Source organism: Saimiri boliviensis, chromosome 7 (assembly GCF_048565385.1).
Source record: "Saimiri boliviensis isolate mSaiBol1 chromosome 7, mSaiBol1.pri, whole genome shotgun sequence".
In the NCBI taxonomy this organism is placed as follows: domain Eukaryota; kingdom Metazoa; phylum Chordata; class Mammalia; order Primates; family Cebidae; genus Saimiri; species Saimiri boliviensis.
The window spans coordinates 23,721,260-23,738,768 of NC_133455.1; the positions used below are offsets into that span (position 1 = coordinate 23,721,260).

Sequence of the window (17,509 nt, forward strand, 5' to 3'; positions counted from 1 at the left end):
ATGTCTCCTCATGCCAGGCTCCACTCTTTTTAATTAGGTGACAATAGGGCCGGTGGAGACCGTGCACTGAGAGGTTTTGCTTCTAAGGACCAAAAAGGATGACATTTATGATAGATTCTGCAGCACCCGTTATCTGTGACGATAGTTGCAGGGCCTCAGAGTCTCCAATTCCCATGTCTAAGGACCTCTGTCTGCGGCATTTAACTTCAACACTGTGTCTTCTCAAGAACACCGTTTTATACAGCTGCCACGTGCTATTATCCAAAATGATCTGCCCCTCCCCTCCAAGGTGTCTTTCCGACTCTGTGCCCTCTGGGTTCAGGACAGTGTGCTGAATCAATCCATCTGTCTGCATCTAGGGCCGTCATTAAACTCCTAAGAACACCGTGGCCTGGGTGCCTCTGACCTTAGAAGTGCTACTGCAAAAAATAAATGGCAAATTCTTATGCTGCAAGTAGATTTTTTTTTTTTTTTTTTTTTTTTTTTTTTGAGAGAGTCTCGCTCTGTCACATAGGCTACAGTGTAATGGCATGATCTCAGCTCACTGCAACTTCTGCCCCCCGGGTTCAAGCAATTCTTCTGCCTCAGCAGCCTGAGTATCTGGGATTACAGGCATGTGCCACCATGCCTGGCTCATTTTTGTATTTTTAGTAGAGACAGGGTTTTACCATGTTGGTCAGGCTGGTCTTGAACTCTTGACCTTGTGATCTGCCCAACTCAGCCTCCCCAAGTGTTAGGATTACAGGCGTGAGCCACCATGCCTGGCGGCAAATCGACTTTAATACAATTCTGGCCTATGAACTGTAACCAGTAAATTCCATTATGATATTTACGGCCCCTTTCTACTTCAATCTATCTTAATGAATTCTCAACATAAGCCCAGAGAGCCAGAATGAAGTCTTTTCAAGTGGTGACCTTAAAAATCTAATTGCTATACTCACTTATTTTCATTTGTAACAGGAATGGTCTTCCCTCCAGGAATCAGTTCATGGCAAACAAGCTGGGGGAGAAGATGCGGAGTAATTACTAGGGAGGACTCTAATGGGGAAACAAAGCTTCCTGGAGATGAAAGGGCTGGCACAAACATCCACGATAATAATGGAATTAAGACGGCACATGCTTGGGAGCCACCCTTTTTCATGAAAAGTCAAGGCTGAAATATCAACAAGCAGATCCTGCATGACTGATATGAAAGGTTTTTTCTCACCCAATCCTTGTTCAAACATTTGTATTAAGACTTCAAGATGTCATGAAGGGGAATGTGTTGGCATTTCAGAGCGAGCATGACAGTTAAATAAACACTGGCACATCCATACCCTGGACTACTGTGCAGGTATGAAACAATATGATGAAAATGTGCATTTACTGAAAAGGTGAAAAAAGGCCAATAATGTAGCAACACTGCACAGAATGGTATCGTTTCTAGTGGGGAAGACTCTGGAAAGAGTCTCAAAGGATGTAAGCAGCACACTACCAGGGGCACCCTGTGGGCACTGGCATTCCAGACGGCTGGCGTTTTCATCTTTTGCTCTTATTAGAACTATGCTTTTTGTTAGAAGTTTCATTATCTTTATAGGCGGAGGGAAAAGTGTATTAGGAGGAAGCCTCAACATCTGACTATAGATTTATTTTAAACTCTGTAAAATCAACTGCTTCTTTTGACTTCAAGAACACTTCTGTGGGCCACCTCATTTGAAGCTAATTTTAATAGAAATTCTGTGAAGATCCTATGACCCTATGTATATAGAAGAAAAAATGGCGATCCCAGCCCCACTGCTGTCAGCATCTGGGTGGCACCGGTGGGTTTTAAAGCCAAAGGCAGCCTGAGGATTCTCAGGATTCCAGGAAACATCCTGCCTATGAGCTATTCTTCAGAAAACCATCATGCAAGACAGCATTCTTTTCTTCCTTCGAGAAGAGCTCTGTGTCGGAGGAGTTAGGGAAGCTTGAGGTTAACTCAATTCCACTTTGCTTTCCTCCCCACAGGCTGCTCAGAGCCCTCACATGCCAGCCCGCCCAGGGGCCTTGCAGGAGGACAGGCCACGCAGGGCTCCCAGCGGCGCTTACAGACTGAGCCCCGTCCAGGACTCACAGCTGGCAAATGGATATGGAAAGTGTGGCTCAGGGAAACTGGGAGTTCTCTCTGAGCTGCCTAAGCCCATCTAAGGCGTTGGCTCTGCATTAAGCAGCTCGCAATGCAGTTTCTCCCAAGCGGCCCTCGGACACACACTCCCAGAGATTCACCAGGACACTATCGGGGTGGGCGGAGGTTGCTACAGAGGAAAGCCGGAAGGAACTGTGGGGGACACGTGCTGTGGCCCTGACTCCAGGGTCTCTGCTGCCTGCTCTACTCTGCACCCAAGCACGAACAAGGCCAGGCGTCTGCTCCAGGCACTTCTCGGGTGGCATCTTCCCCTCTCTAAGTCATAATCCTCCATCTGTAATGGCTAATCCTCACCATGGTAACGAAAAGCCATGTTACAAATGGGGAATTACCCTAAAATGCGATATAAGAAAGTGGGGTCTCTGCAGGGAGCTTCAAAGGCCGGGTCAATAGGGAAGGAAAGGAGAAAGGAGGGCGCCCCCACTCCAGGCAAGATGGGAGGAGGATGGGTGAGAGGGGAGGGAGGACGAGGGACCAGACAGAGCCTCAGCTTGGGGCTCTTTTTCAGGAAAACACTAAGAACATGGCAGGTCTCAGGAACCCACTGGGGGCATGCAAAGGGAGCTCAGCCAGAGGGCGGACCTACCTGACCCATAACGTCCTCGTCATAAGACAGCGTCAGGCCCAGGTCAGCGATGTCTCCGTCATAGCGCTAATGTAACAGAGAAGGCGAAAGTGCTGGGGCCAAGGAGTGCTCCAGGCTTACAGGTTTAACCCTCCCTGGAGGCGCTACTTTGGTGCTGTGAACACCCACGGCTGCTGAGCAGCTTGAAGCCAAGGTCATTTGTGACTCTGAGAAGGGAGGTTGTGAGAATCAGCCCTGAGTGGGAGTGCCCACAGGAGGATGCGGGGCCTGCAGCAGCTACTGCGACAGCGAAACGGGACGACAGGCCATCTCCTTCTGGGACTTCACAAAGCTGTGAGTTCACACCAGTGTTCGGCTTAGCTCACCCACCATTCCACACTCACCTTGATGGAGGTGAGGTTTTTATAGAACTCGGAGTCCAGAGAAGGCAGTTCATCCACCGAACTATAGAAGACGCTGTGGTGGTGCCCGAGCAGCTGGCTCAGGAAGAAGGATGCGAACGGCACGTCCACCACAATTCCCTGGGAGAGCAGAGAAGCAGAGCTGTCGATTGTCCAGGATTCTGACTTGGTGTTTGGATGCGGTGGCTCAGGGTGTGGACATGGCCCAAGGGTGCCACAGGCATTTCCAGGCCCCTCTTAAGTTTCCAATCTGGAGAGTGGTATCTCCCCATCCTCTACTAAATACAACTGAGTGCCCCCTGGGACATTATAGCATGGGGGTCAGGATACAGGCTTTGGAGCTAGTGCTCAGGGACTAAATTACAGCTGGGCTACTGCCAGGCCAGGGCCCACAGCTGTCTCACCTGTCAATGGAGAGCAGCAGCAGCCTCTCAGTTAAGAGGACAGAATGGGCACAGTACCAACCCCCTCTCAAGCTCTCAGGGCAGCCATGGCATGGGCAGGGGCTGGAGGAACACAGAGGACAGGCTCTCCTCCAGAGGCAGGGTGGGGAGTTCCCAGGAGGAAAAGCCAGCTAAGCGAGGCCTAAAGGAGCTAGCCAGGCACTGGTACGAGGCCCCAGGCATGCTCCAGGGATGGAGGGCAGGGAAGCCATGAGGCCAGGGAGGACGCAGGGCCAGGTCAGGGAGGGCCTGTAAGCCTTGCTGCAGGCTGGATTCTGTCCAGAGGGCTCTGAGCAGGGAAGGGACAGAGCTGCACTTTATGCAGGGAATGGGCTGGCGAGAGGAAGACAGGAGGCAGGGACACAGCCAGACAGCTGTGGCATAATGCCAGGGGCAACGCTGACAGACTGTGCCAGGGCAGCGGCAGGAGGATGGAGAGACATGTGGACTGGAGAGACTGATATGGGACAGTCACTCAGACTCGACGACACCTGTCAGAAGACCGTGAGGGGTAAATGAGTTAATCCACGCCACTCCTCATGCCGGGCCTAGCAGGTCCCATCTTCTCTCGTCAGCGCAATTACTGTCGAAGGTGAGGGAGGGGAAAGAACATAGAGGCAAGGCCTGGGAAACAGGACAACATTCAGAAAAGCCAGGAGGCCACGCTTTCCAGGTGGCCCAGGCTCTTCTGGGTGTCATCACAGCAATGCGTTCAAAGGAAAAACATGCCATGTGCTCGGGTGAGTCCGAATAGGATTGTTTTTTCAATGGCAATCAACTGAGAAATGGTCTCCATTGTGCAGATGAGGAAACAGAGGCATACAGAGTGAGCCCAGGACCCAAACCACTAGAGGGCACAAGGAAGACTGGATGGTGTCTAGGCAGGGGCTCAGATGGGCCACCTGACTCCCCTACGGCCAGAGACTGAGGACCACGCAGACAGGCGGCTTCCAGAGAGACAAAGAACAATGGATTATACGAGAGTGCAAAGAGTTTGGTCCTGAGACCTCCCTCTCAGCTTGCCCCAGCTGCTGGCTCTTTCTGTTCGGAAAGCATCTGGCTTCTCCAGGTTCCTGGGGTATTCGAGGAGTGCTGCCCAGGTGGCTCACTTCCTCTGTGCGTGGGCCAGGAGCTCAGCAGAGCCTGGGCCCCGGGGAAGGTCCCTGCAGCTCTGGAGCCCACTACGAAGGCCATACGGCCTGGATGGGCTCGTGCTGCCACTTTCTTTCTCCATGGGAAGCAGAACTCTCCCCAGGAAGAGGCGGTGATGTTCCCCTCAAGGTGGTCCTGCCTCCACTTTCAATGGACAGGGAGCAGGAGTTGCGTGGGCCTCCACATCGCCCTGACCCCACGAGGCCAGAGTGGAAACCCAGACTCCCTTCCTTTTAGTAAGGTGAGGATGACTGCGCCGATCCACCTAGGGTGAGCAGCTGCTGGGCATTGTAGCCGTCCTCACTTACCATCAACGGCAACCCGGGAACCTGGTTTTTCTTATCTCCACTTTGCTATGAGAGAAACGGGCTTAAAAACTAAAGGAACTTGAAGGCACAGGGTCACACAGCTGACTAGAAACAGCTGGTCTTGACGGGTTGCCATGGCTGGGAAGCACTCACTCAAACAGCAGAAGGTTTTAACGCTATCACACTCCACAAAATGCTGCCCTCCTACAATGGGGCCCCAGGCTCTGTGTGGCCATTTGGCTCGGCATACCACTCCTCGTGCTTCAGGAGACAGGGCTAGCTTAGGACTCGAGCCGGCACGGGCTCAAATTCTGCCTCTACCACTTAAATTAGCAACAAGACTCTGGACAGGTGACTCCTCAAAGCTTCAGGTCTCCCATCCTTAAATAGCCAGGACAGCGGCAGCTCCATCACAGGACTGGATGGATGAGATGAGACGCCACGGGCAAAGTACCTAGCACTGGTGTACAATAAACCTTGGTCTATGTCCCTGTCCTTGCTTGCACCCTAGTGACAGTTTACATGGCCAAGCCTGATCACATACATACATGTATATGAAAAAGCCCAAGGTACCGCTGACATTTTATTTTACATTTCTCTGCTTCTTCATGTGCCTACCTCATACACAGCCTTCCCCAGCATCTTCCCCACAAACTCAAAGAGCTGCAGGTAATTCTCGTGGATGTAGGATGTGGGTGAGGGGTACAGCCTCTCATCCCCACTGGTTGTCTGCAAGGCAAAAAGACAGGGAGAGGCAGAGGTGAAGTACCTTGCAAGGAGCAAGCCAAGCTCTTCACTTCTCAAATCTGGCTGCTGTCAACCCTGCTGTCCCTCCCCTTAAAATACCTTGAACAGATTGAGTGCGGGGTCAAACACTCTTTTGATGATCTCTTCCAAGAACTCCTTGAAAACGCCATCTTGATCAATGCCTGCTTCGTCCACCCCGAGGTCATTGACAAACTTCACCCGGATGACCCCCTTCATTGCATGCTGGGAGAGCTGCCGAAGCTGCTCGTAGCCGTCCTGCCAAGAGCAGATGACAGCCCATTTGGAGCCCAGAGTCTTCTGCACAATTCGGGGCTCCCTCTCCTCTGTGGGAAGCTCTTCCACCATTATTACCAAAAGTGCAAATCATGACACGTGGGTGCATGACAGGAGCCGTTCTCACCTGTTTTTGAATGAGCGCTGATTAAAAGATTCATTTGGGGATGTGGCTGTATCACTCCTTGGCAAAGGGAGAGACTGACCTCAAGGGGACAGAGCAGTGAGATGGGGAAATCAGATAAAATGAGTCATGACAAGCTCTCGGCCATCAGACAAAAGATGAAAGAAACTGGGACAAGACACATTTCTCTCTCTCTCTCTCTCTCTCCATGCTAAGAGTATCTTTAGCTCATGGTAAAAAACAAAACAAAAAACAAATCAAATCTACAGAACACTAGACAATGAAAAGAATTACCCATCACCCTCCTCTCCTGCTTCCTTCCCAATCATGAAGCACCTTCAAGTCATGCTGAGGAATTTAGGGGACATCCTGAGGGTGATGGGAGCTGCAGAAGGTTTGAGGCAAAGAGTAACAGGGCTGACCTTCTGTCTTAGAAAGATCTTTCTATTGGCAGCAAAGCAGGTGGATGACAGGGACCAAGGCAGGGAACAGAGAGGCCAAGATGTGGGGGTAGTGTTGGGTCTGGACCTGGGGCTGGTGGTCAGCTCTCTCAGGACACAGCCGTTCAGCACATCTTCTCTATCCAGACCTCAACACACATGGCCCCTAGCACACAACTTCGGAGTTCTCCTACTAAATCATCTGTTTAGTTTGTCTCATGATTCTTATCTGTCGAGGCCTTCCTGGCTTCTGGTTCCATTGTCTAATGCATTTCTTGTACTTGGAGTGCTGGTTTTAACTCCAGAGCAGTGACTACAAACACAGCACTGAACAGCACAGAGCCCAGGGAAGAGTCTGTTGGCTCCACTTGAGAGGCCCCATCACCAAGTGAAATTGATGTCTTCAGATACTGTGACGGAAAGAGTCACCAACCAACCCTGCTGTCCTATGAAGGCCATGCCACATCTCTCCCTTTCAGCTACAACCGTAACACTGTCACATGTTTTGCCAAGGTTAGAAAGACCATCTCCGTAGCATCCACTCAGCTCCCGCCTGGTCCCCTCCTCACAATGCAAACGAGCAGTATGCCCATATGGTGAGACCTGTTCTGGGGAATCCTTGCTGCCTTCCTGCCATGCTCAGTGATCCCTAAAGGATTACCCTATGGTACCCCTGAATCTTATTCAGGGGTTAGGCTCCAAAGTTAGTGAGCAAAGGAAAAATTACCTCTCAAGATCCCTAAGTCACCTGCGGGAACAGGAGCATAGTTTTGTGTACCCAAACCTGAGGACTTTTTTATGTACATAAAGTTTGAGAATCATTAAGTCAGATGAAAAACGGGAGAAACAGGAAGTTACCATGCAGCTATAACGCCATTTAAGCCATTCTGCCTAAATTTAAGATAATTATCTTGGCACTGAGATGAGGACGGATGGAGAATTCCAACAAGTTCCTGTCTGCCTGCAGGAGTTCCTCCATCCTGCGTTAAAACTATGCCTCCCCAGCCTTCATACGATTAGTAGGTACGTCCGTCGTTATGTGGCTGAAAAGGGACAGGACGTGTGAAAGCACGCAGCACATGGCCTAGCCCACGGATTCAAATCTCAGTCTTGCTTAATCAGCTCCACATCAGCTTCTTCGTTAGAAAGCTGAGGGGGAATGCCTGTCTTGATACACTTCCTGCCCTCTGGGAACTGGCGTGGATGTGCGAGGATTGTATCCGTGCCTCATGGGAGGTGAATGTGAGTCAGCGTTCCTCTTCTCCACCGCATCTCAACATAGAGACACAGGGAATACCTACCGAGCCAGGAAAGGGATGCCTAGCTTGCAGGACCAGCTCTGTCACTGACATCCAAGTGACCTTGACTGTTAGAACTTCTCTAGCCTCAGTTCTGCCTTTGACAGGGACAGGGGAAAGGGCTGGATAGGAGTATGTTTGAGGATCCTTCCAGTTATAAATGCTAAGAGTTCCAGCCCAAACTCACCCTCTGGGAAGGAGAGCCTTCCTGCAGGACTTTAATACAGTACCTGGAAGCCTAATAGAGAAGCATGGCCCGCAATACAAACCATAAAAAAGGAAACAATTAAAGCCCAGGAGAGCATGAGCCTGAGATCAGCTTACTGACGCCCCCTTGTGACCAAACCCAGCAAAGGCCCCTGGGCGCTCATATTCTCATAACCAAACCACCAGATTACGAGAACTGGGGTAACAATGAACCACCCTCTCCCCTTCTCCAATGGAAGGTAAAGAGGAAAAGAGACTTTGCCTAAAACCTAAGACAGACATCTCTTTTGCCATCCCTGAGGGATGTGTTTTAAAAAGTAGGCCCAGAGTTAACTGGGATGTCAAGTGAATTCTGTGGAGGGAGTCGGGGGATTCTGCCACTCTCAGGAGATACTGCAATCTACACCAACCCAGTCTCTTCCTGTGGGCGGGTGCTGGTCATATCTGGGTGGGCATGATGGGTGGTGAGGCTGAGGACTTCTAGAGACAGGGGAGGTGCATCTGGGTCTGCTGAGGCAAGTGCTGCAAAGGGAGTTTCTACCACACGACTGGGCTTTTTCTGAGTCAAAAGCAGAGATTGCAAATGTGCGACCCACAGCTTGAATCTGGTGGAAAGACAGGTGTTACCTGACTTTCTAAGCACTCTACAGAGTTCAATTAGTTCACAATATGGAATATTTGAATTTGGCCTTCTCTTGAAAACTCAGAGCATTATGGAGCACACCTCGCCACATGGAGGGTCTAGAGCAGACGTCCCCAAACTTTTTACACAGGGGGCCAGTTCACTGTCCCTCAGACTGTTAGAGGGCCGCCACATACTGTGCTCCTCTCACTGACCACCAATGAAAGAGGTGCCCCTTCTTGAAGTGCGGCAGGGGGCCGGATAAATGGCCTCAGGGGGCCGCATGTGGCCCGCGGGCCGTAGTTTGGGGGCGCCTGGTCTAGAGGAGCTGAGTGGCGGTGGCCTCTTCTGGGGAGCCACATACTCCTCACTGCTCCCCAACACTGTGGCTGGGTGTCAGCTGTCATTTATTAACTCACTCATGGGGTCTGTTCTTCTCAAGTAGAGGTACACATCCCAAGAGGGCTGTTTTAAGAAGGACAGGAGGGCGCAGCAGAAGCGGAGATTATTTCCATGCCTAGCATGCAGACAGAACGCTCCTGCACTGAGACCCCTCAGCCAGCCTGACTCGTTCACATGGCCTGCAGGGCCCAGTGGGCACTTCAATTCCTTGTTCCTACCTTTAAGAACCTCAGAAACATCCAGTGTTCAGCACACATGGCCTTTCCAGCAGCTCTCGGGTGGATTGCCAGTGGCCGGGGGCACTCAAACAAGCTCTCCAGTAAGGAGTGACACAAACACACTGCGATGCCCCGCGGGAGAAAGAACAGCTGCTGCCCGAAGCCATCTGCCACTGGGAGTGGCTATCTGGCCACATGCTGTCAGGGGATCCCATGACTGTCCTGCACTGCAGGACATGCTCATGAGGAACTGTGGCTGGAGTGTGAGAAAAAGGTCTCAAGTGCAAACATGGCAAATAAATCAAGCCAAGAGGGCAATGGGGACTGTGGCTCAGTTACCGATTCCACTGCAGGCGGGTTGAGCGTGTATGGGTAGGCTGTGCGCTATACAAGCCCTGCAGAGGCTTTGGCATGGGCAGCACAGACACCGTAGGTAGGGAAGTTTATGACAACCATGTTCCAGCAGACTGGAGTCAGGGTCTTGTGCCATCAATGCATTACAACAATTTCCTGACACATGAGAACCGGGTAGCTATCTCTAATTTACATGGAGTTGCTGTATAGTGGGAGCTCCAGAAAACAGGTTTAGCTCAGGTGGGCCACTTCGGCGGTATCTCGTAAGTTTCTGTCTACAAAGAACTCCTGGCTCTACGATAAATTCATTTCTCTACATAACTCAGTAAATGTAACACCTCCACTCCACTTAACACTACATTCACAGTTGAGAGTCTGGGAAACGTGCCTGCTGGGACAAATGGATTTTGCACAGACCTAAGAGTGTCAGTGCAGCCGCTGTGGCTGGCAGCTCCTGTCCTCGTTTCAAAGGGACATGAAGTGGTTGATGCTCTAGCCCAGGGACGCTCATGGGGTAAAGGAAGACACTGCCGGGTCTCCAGCATGGAGAACATGTTTAACCAAGCAGCAATTCAGAGCAGTCCACAGGACACATGACCCTTTTCTGGCTCCGAGAGCCTTGATTTCAGCACGAGGAATAACAGGAACAGTTCAAAGGCCACAGATGGTCCACTAAAGAGCCTCCAGGCTGCAGAGCACACCGCCTTGTGGTGGATTCCACAGGCTTCACACTTACCTCCAACATCCTGGACCGGCGGATGGTGATGTGAGTGACGTGCGGGGAGGCAGAGCTGGTTTCCACCAGCCCCAGTTTCTCCTTCTCCTTGGTAACCATGGTTCGAAAAAGGAGAACTCTCTAAAATGAACAAAGTGGGGACCAGAAAACAGTGTCAGCAACTGACGATTCTATAATACACCCTGCAAAAATGACTGAAACTGAGGTTAGATGAGATGCAAGCAGAATGGGATGCCTTAACATGTGCTTTCGGTCAGAAGTGTCTTGTGAGAACAGAAACATTCCCTGGAACATTTGTGGGAATTAGAAATATAGCTGAGTACATGTCAAGGAAGAAATGTTCCAAAAAGACCGAGTCCAGCTAGGAATGGACCATGAAAAAATCCTCCTCAAGGCTGGGCGTGGTGGCTCACACCTGTAATCCCAACACTTTGGATGGCTGAGGCGGGTGAATCACCTGAGGTCGGGAGTTCAAGACCAGCCTGGCCAATATGGTGAAACCCTGTCTCTACTAAATACAAAATACAAAAATTAGCTGGGTGTGGTGGCATGCTCCTGTAATCCTGGCTACTTGGGAGGCTGAGGCAGGAGAATTGCTTGAACTGAACCCAGTAGACAGAAGTTGCAGTGAGCCAAGATTCGCACCACTGCATGACAGAGCCAGACTCTGTCTCAAACCAAAAAAAAAAAAAAAAAAAAAAAAAGAAAATCAATAATCCACTATAACAACTTGGTGGCAGAACAAGTTAGAGAGGCTTCTTTATCTAGCTGTGCCTGCTTTAAAGGGTATCAATATTATGAATTCTAAGAACAAAAACAATTCAAAGATAACTTTTCCTAATGTCAGAAAATTTTAAAATGACCCTATAGTATAAAGCTCCCCGATCTTTCAGTCTGCCTCCTCTTTGCCTTCAAGCCCACCAGTCTCACCAGTAATATTTCTCAATTACTGCTTGAAAAGAACCCTCTTTCCTTATTCTTAAGATTCTGCTAAGCCCCTTCAGAAGAGCATGACTCTTTGCCTCATCCTGGGCTTGAAAATTAGCACCCTAATACCATTTAAATCAAGTCAGCTGAATGAATACGTAAATCCAACCATAGCTGTTTTTTAAAAAATGGGAATCTCCCCCAAAGTCAAGAGCTTTATTAAATACAAGAACAGTAACAACCTTCATAATAGTAACGACAATAGAAAATAACTATATCGGGGGGCTAGCACATTTTCATTTAATTATGTTAATTCTATTAGGCAAACATGGTTGTAACAAAAAAAGCAACGACCAACAGCCCCTTAAGAAGAAAGGGAATGGTACTCAGTGAAGCATCTCAGTGAGACTGGATGATGGTCTAGACCTAACAGGACTGACTTGCTGAGTAGAACCAAAAGTGCTGAGAGGGTCCCAGACCATGCGGAAGGGAGGGAACAGCCTGGGGACACAGGGAGGGAGGCTGGCAAGACGGACAAAGGGTGCTCCTGCCTCGCCCCTCCAGTGGCAGGGGAACTGTAGGACTTTTGACAGCAGGTGTTTAAGTCATGTGGAGCCGTGTAGTATGTGACACAACTACTTCCTATGACCCTCAATCTTTGGCATGACCACCTGAAGGGATGCTGTTTGGTGATACACAGGTGGAACGTGAGTTGCATCTGGGTCAATCTGGTATGAGGCGGAGATCGCAGGAGGCACCAAAAGCGTACTAAAGAGACAGAAGTGATCACAGAAAGCCTGGAAAGGGCTCTGGATTTCTACGCGGTATGGAAGAAGGTCTGAGGCAAACTTATCCGGGCTGCAAGGGCTGGGCAACCTCAGCGACTGCAGTGGATAGCTAGGTATGGATCATTAACCCTCTTCTGCGGATGAAGACCTTACTCATCCAAGGCTACACAGCTGGCGGGCAGCGGGCTGGAATGAAATCCGAAGCCCACACACAGACCTCATACTACACAGCTCCTGCCCTACCACACACCACTTAGGACTTCTGGGTGGAAACGAAAGGCAGAGAGGCCTTAAGGGCCAGCCAGGGGATGAGCCACACATAAACAGGTGAAACAATGTAAGAGGGTGCAGAAAATGAAGTGCTGTGTGTGTCAGCCAGGCAGAGCTGAGGGTCCAAGAAATGTTAAGGAAAACAAGAAAGGCATTACAGTGAAACTGAGAACAAGGAAGAGGTTCATCATTTAGGGGAGATGGCATAATGGTAACAGCAGAGAGAGCTTGTTACCCTCCTGTGCGTTCCAGCAAGAATATTTCAACGGCAGAAGGCAGCACACACACCATTAAGAGGAGCTTGAAGCCTGAGATGGGGGGAAGGAACAGGACAGCCTGGCTGCTCTGAACACACAAAGCCTTAGATACTCCCCAGGACCTGCAATCACAGAGCAGAAGGGTCAGGAGATGAGGAGGGCCCCAACCTGAGAGAGGAAATTTTATGAACTAAGGATAAACCACACTGATGACAATCATAAGCAAAATTCCCAAAAGAAAAAAAAAATTGTGAGGATTAGCATATACCCTGGACTTAAAAGTCATTCCAATTTATCTCAGTGGTTCCCAAACTTTCTTATTCACGGTACCTCTATCATCGCAGTAACTTTTTTCATGCACACCCAGGGCAAAAGAAATCCCTAGCAATCCTGTTTACTAGGTAGTTGGGTCCCAAATATTTATGTCCAGAAACTTAGTTGCTGTATTTTGCAAATGCACATACTTTGAAGTATAAAATACTTTCATTTCGTTCTTAAAAGCCAGCTTTGCAAACATCATTAAAAAGAACGTAGTACAATCTCATGTTGAAACCATGAACTACCCTGTTCATGTGGTGCCTCTCATTGTTTCCCTTGAAAATCTAAAATATCGTGCAGCACCTCCAGTGGCCACGGCGCATGTGAATCACAATACACACAGTGGAGAGTCTAGACCATGTGCTCTGGGAATGCTAAGGTCAGGCTGATTTCACAGACACATGGGTCCAGGATGAGGGGCCGCATTTTCAACCAGACACCACCAAACCAGATGAGGCTCCAGAGATGAAGGCTGGAGCCTATATCAAACAAAGACGAGGTGGAGAGGCTAAGGATAATACACCTGGAAAACACAGACTCAGATGCGAACAGGAGCTGCCAGCGGGTCACAGAAGCTAAGAGAAGTCACTTTTAGGGGTTGTTCAAGAACCAAAGGGTAGAAGTTACAGAGAAGCACAGTTCATGATGAGGAAGAATGTTCTATCTTTTGGAAAAGTAAAGCCACAGAATGGCCTGCGTTTCAAAGCTGTGTATGTTCTATTAGAAGCAAGGTCAGGGACGTCATAGCAGGGGCTCCCTTTGAGGAGGGCACATTTGATTAAGTAATTGCCATAAGGCCCTTCACTTCTGAGAGTTTGCCAAGTACAGTATGAATTTAAACAGCCATATCATTTGCATATCACCGCTTGAGGGAAAAGAATAGTTACCGTAAGTATTTAAGTCAAGGACAGAACAGTATCAGAGAACAGTGAGGATGAAATATCTCTGAAAAGTGAGATTTACAAAAATGTGATTTACACTCTTTTCTAAAAATATGTCTACTTCTTTAAAAAAAGAAAAAGAAAATAGAACACAAGAAAAATAAAGGACACAACCTAGACTCCTAGAAGTCTCTTCTGAGGAGCAGAGGGTTGTCACAGCCCTGTACATTTCCAGAGTGCCTGAAACTCACCAGGGACAGACGTGAGCCATGCTTACCACCCTCATATCCTGGATGCTCTTGACACAGCCTGACCCTCCCCAAATCTCTCTCATCCCCTGAGTGTGCGGCACTCTCCTGGTTTCCCTCCTGCTGGCCCTCTGTGGGATGGGTCCTGCAGGGTTCTGTCTCAGTGGCCTGGACTTCTCACTCTGTCTGAGCCCCTGACTGCCTCACCCAGTCCATGGTGGCAGTCAAGAGATTTGGGTACTCTCCCCACACAGGCTCCTCCCTCCTGAACGCCAGACCCCCCCTGTCCAGTGGCTTCCAGGAGCCACAGACACCTCACATCCTATATGCTTCATGCTGAACTCGCCACCATGTCCCAGTCCTGCTCTTACCTGTGCTTTTACCACAGGAAACAACCCCCCAAGCACCCAAGCCAGACATCTCAGCATCACCTGAATTCCTCCTTTCCTTACCGTTACCTCGGGATGTGACCATTCTCCGAGGCCTCCTTAAAAATCTGTTGACTCCGTCATTTTTCGACTCCCAGGGCCCACTCTAGAGCAGGGCAGCTTGCTTTAACACCCCCGCCTCTAGCCAACCCTCCACACTGCAGCCAGGGTGACCTTCCTAAAGGATGGCTCTGACCAGGTGCCTCCTAAGCTTCCAGCCCTCCGGTGGCTTTCCATAAAGTCCCCGCTTCCAGCCCGGGTTTCTTTTTTTTTTTTTTTGAGACGGAGTTTCGCTCTTGTTACCCAGGCTGGAGTGCAATGGCGCGATCTCAGCTCACCACAACCTCCGCTTCCTGGTTCAGGCAATTCTCCTGCCTCAGCCTCCTGAATAGCTGGGATTACAGGCACGCGCCACCATGCCCAGCTAATTTTTTGTATTTTTAGTAGAGAAGGGGTTTCACTATGTTGACCAGGATGGTCTCGATCTCTTGACCTCCTGATCCACCCGCCTCGGCCTCCCAAAGTGCTGAGATTACAGGCTTGAGCCACCACGCCCGGCCCCAGCCTGGGTTTCTAAGGCCCTCCCGCTCTAGCTCCCACCACCCTCCTCAACTTCCTCTCTGGACCACATCCTTTCTATTCTCTGCAGCCAGACTGCGTGTTTGGCTCTCCAACAGCACCTCGTCCTATCTCACTCAGCGTTTAAACACCGTCCACTTTTGCCTGTGGGACCCTTTCCTATACCCTTCCCCTCCCTCCAGCTGGTCAGATCCCTGAACCTGGGCTGCCACTCCACCAGAATCACCAGTTCGCACCGTCTTCTCCAGCTCTGTACCCCAGCACTTAGTGTAACCCCTGCCACAGAGCAATAGCAACCACTGTTCCCATGTACCGAATGAATGGTCCTACTTAGTCACCTCCAACTGCACAGCAAGGATGGAAAGGCAGGAACCACATGGGGGAACAGAAAGACACATTAGGAGCCCAGCTCTGAATGCAACTCACGTTTTTGTGAGGAATGACATGTGGGATGTATTGCAGGACCAACTGTGCCCGTTTTCTGTCCCTGTCGAGTTCTTGGAAGAGCACACTAGGTTTGAGATCCCTTGAGAAGAAAGACATGGGTTTGGGAGAATTAAAAGAAGGAAACCATCCTCTAGTGTGAGGCTGGGCAACAACACCATGTGGGCCACATGCAGCCTGCTGCCTGTTTCTGAAGAGTGATGGGAAGGCGTCCGTACTCATTCATACATGTATAGCCTACAGCTGCTTTTGTGCTACAAGAGCAGAGCTGAGTAGCTACAACAGAGACTGTCTGGTTCACAAAGACTAACAGCATCTGGCCCTTTACAGAGAAAGGGTGCCAGTCCCTGTTCTAGTGCCACAGCTTTGGCAATTGCATAAAGCTTGAGCTCACTGATAAAAACGCAGACACGTGCCTATGTTCACTCATGATGGGAGGATTTCCCCCAGCCTATTCCCCTCCAAAACACTGAAAAGTAGTTTTTACCCTGGTAATTCTGCTGATAAAAACTGCCTTTTAACTCTCATGCTCTGTTGCTCAGCTCAGCTGAAAGACCTCTTTCCAGTCTGGATGAGAAATATATGTTAAATATAAGCTGGCTCTGTCACCATTAATTAACTCTAGTCATATTTGATGTAAATATCTCTTAACAGAAGCGTCCTGACAGGTGCTTCATAGGGACAGCAGCTCTCTTTACACACATGGACAGACAAAATACGGCAGGGGGAAAAAGTCCTCTCTGTCCTAGAACGTGAGCGCTGAGCACTGGGCAGCGTGCCAGAGCAGGCTGGCTTCCATGGAGCCCTCCTCACCCCCGGAGCTCACTTTCGCAGCCAGTGGTCCTCAGGGGCAAAACGCCGCCGGCAGTCTCGCTCATACAGCACCATCAGCCACCCGTGGACGGACTGGAACAGCTCCAAGGTCTCGCCCTTGGCGTTCTCTGTGGGCAAACAAATGGGAAAGTCACACTCACAGAGGAAGAGTCAGAGCCAGAGAGCAGGGAGAGGACAGCTCTCGTCTTCTGCAGTCATCATCAAGTCCTTGATCTCCCTTGCTCTGAATCAGATATGGAACCAAAGGAATTAAAAGGCACCCTGGGTACGTGCTAAGTGTCTGCAGGGCCTGAGTGCCTCTCAGACAAAATCACTCATGCTGCCTCCCACTAGTGTGTCATCCGAAGGGCCTTTTTAGTCTAAGGAGCTTTGTCCTGAACAATTGGAGACATCTCAGGTGTGAACTGGCACATGTTTTATCTTCATGGAAATCAACTGGAAGAATCAACAGGGGATTCAGGGCAAAATTAATCATCATTAATAATCCTTGACACATACATGCAAATCCTGAAGGAAGCCTGGGAGAGCAAGACTTCTATAACCATACCACTATCTTAAGAGGTCACAAACAGAGAGTGAAGAAAGAAAACTTCCAATTATGGGAAGAAATGTGCACCTTCTATTAACTTGGATAGACAACAGAACTAAGAATCAGTTGATGCTATAGACTCTTCGGCCTCCCTGAGTGTGGCATCGACTGAAAAACAGCAGACACCTTTTATCTTACCTACAATTCCATCCCAGATCATCTTAAACACGAAAGAATTCAAGAAAGAGGAGATGGTGACCAGCTCTTCCAATTTGAATGAAATCTGTTCTTCGTAAACTTCAATGTCATCAAGGATCCTAAATCAGAGAGAAAATTACTCAGAATTCCACACTGAAGAAAGGGGAAGAGAAAAAAAGAGAGATCTGTATTGCTTAATGGACAAAATAAACAAGGTTGAGAAATAAGCTTTATCTTTTAGAGATACTTACTGTAAAATCTACAGAAAAAAACGATATCATATCATCAGGGGGTGGGGGGAAATGGGAAAGA

At 49.4% G+C, this 17,509-nt stretch overlaps 2 protein-coding genes across 5 annotated transcripts in view; one reads left to right on the forward strand and one right to left on the reverse strand.

The window, feature by feature from the left end:
- The window catches only part of MMAB (metabolism of cobalamin associated B), a 103,559-nt gene that overhangs the window by 46,052 nt on the left and 39,998 nt on the right, over positions 1–17,509 (forward strand). The window lies entirely within an intron of this gene.
- Positions 1–17,509, reverse strand: part of UBE3B (ubiquitin protein ligase E3B) — a 58,621-nt gene that overhangs the window by 9,131 nt on the left and 31,981 nt on the right. For all 4 annotated transcript variants that reach the window (XM_010342896.3, XM_039471570.2, XM_074402265.1 and 1 more), the window contains 9 exons: positions 17,198–17,316; positions 16,463–16,577; positions 15,619–15,718; positions 10,497–10,616; positions 5,901–6,077; positions 5,673–5,783; positions 3,134–3,271; positions 2,751–2,816; positions 942–1,000 (listed from right to left, as the gene is read on the reverse strand). In XM_010342896.3, coding sequence (XP_010341198.1) covers positions 942–1,000; positions 2,751–2,816; positions 3,134–3,271; positions 5,673–5,783; positions 5,901–6,077; positions 10,497–10,616; positions 15,619–15,718; positions 16,463–16,577; positions 17,198–17,316 — 1,005 coding nt within the window. The remainder of the gene's footprint in view (positions 1–941; positions 1,001–2,750; positions 2,817–3,133; positions 3,272–5,672; positions 5,784–5,900; positions 6,078–10,496; positions 10,617–15,618; positions 15,719–16,462; positions 16,578–17,197; positions 17,317–17,509) is intronic.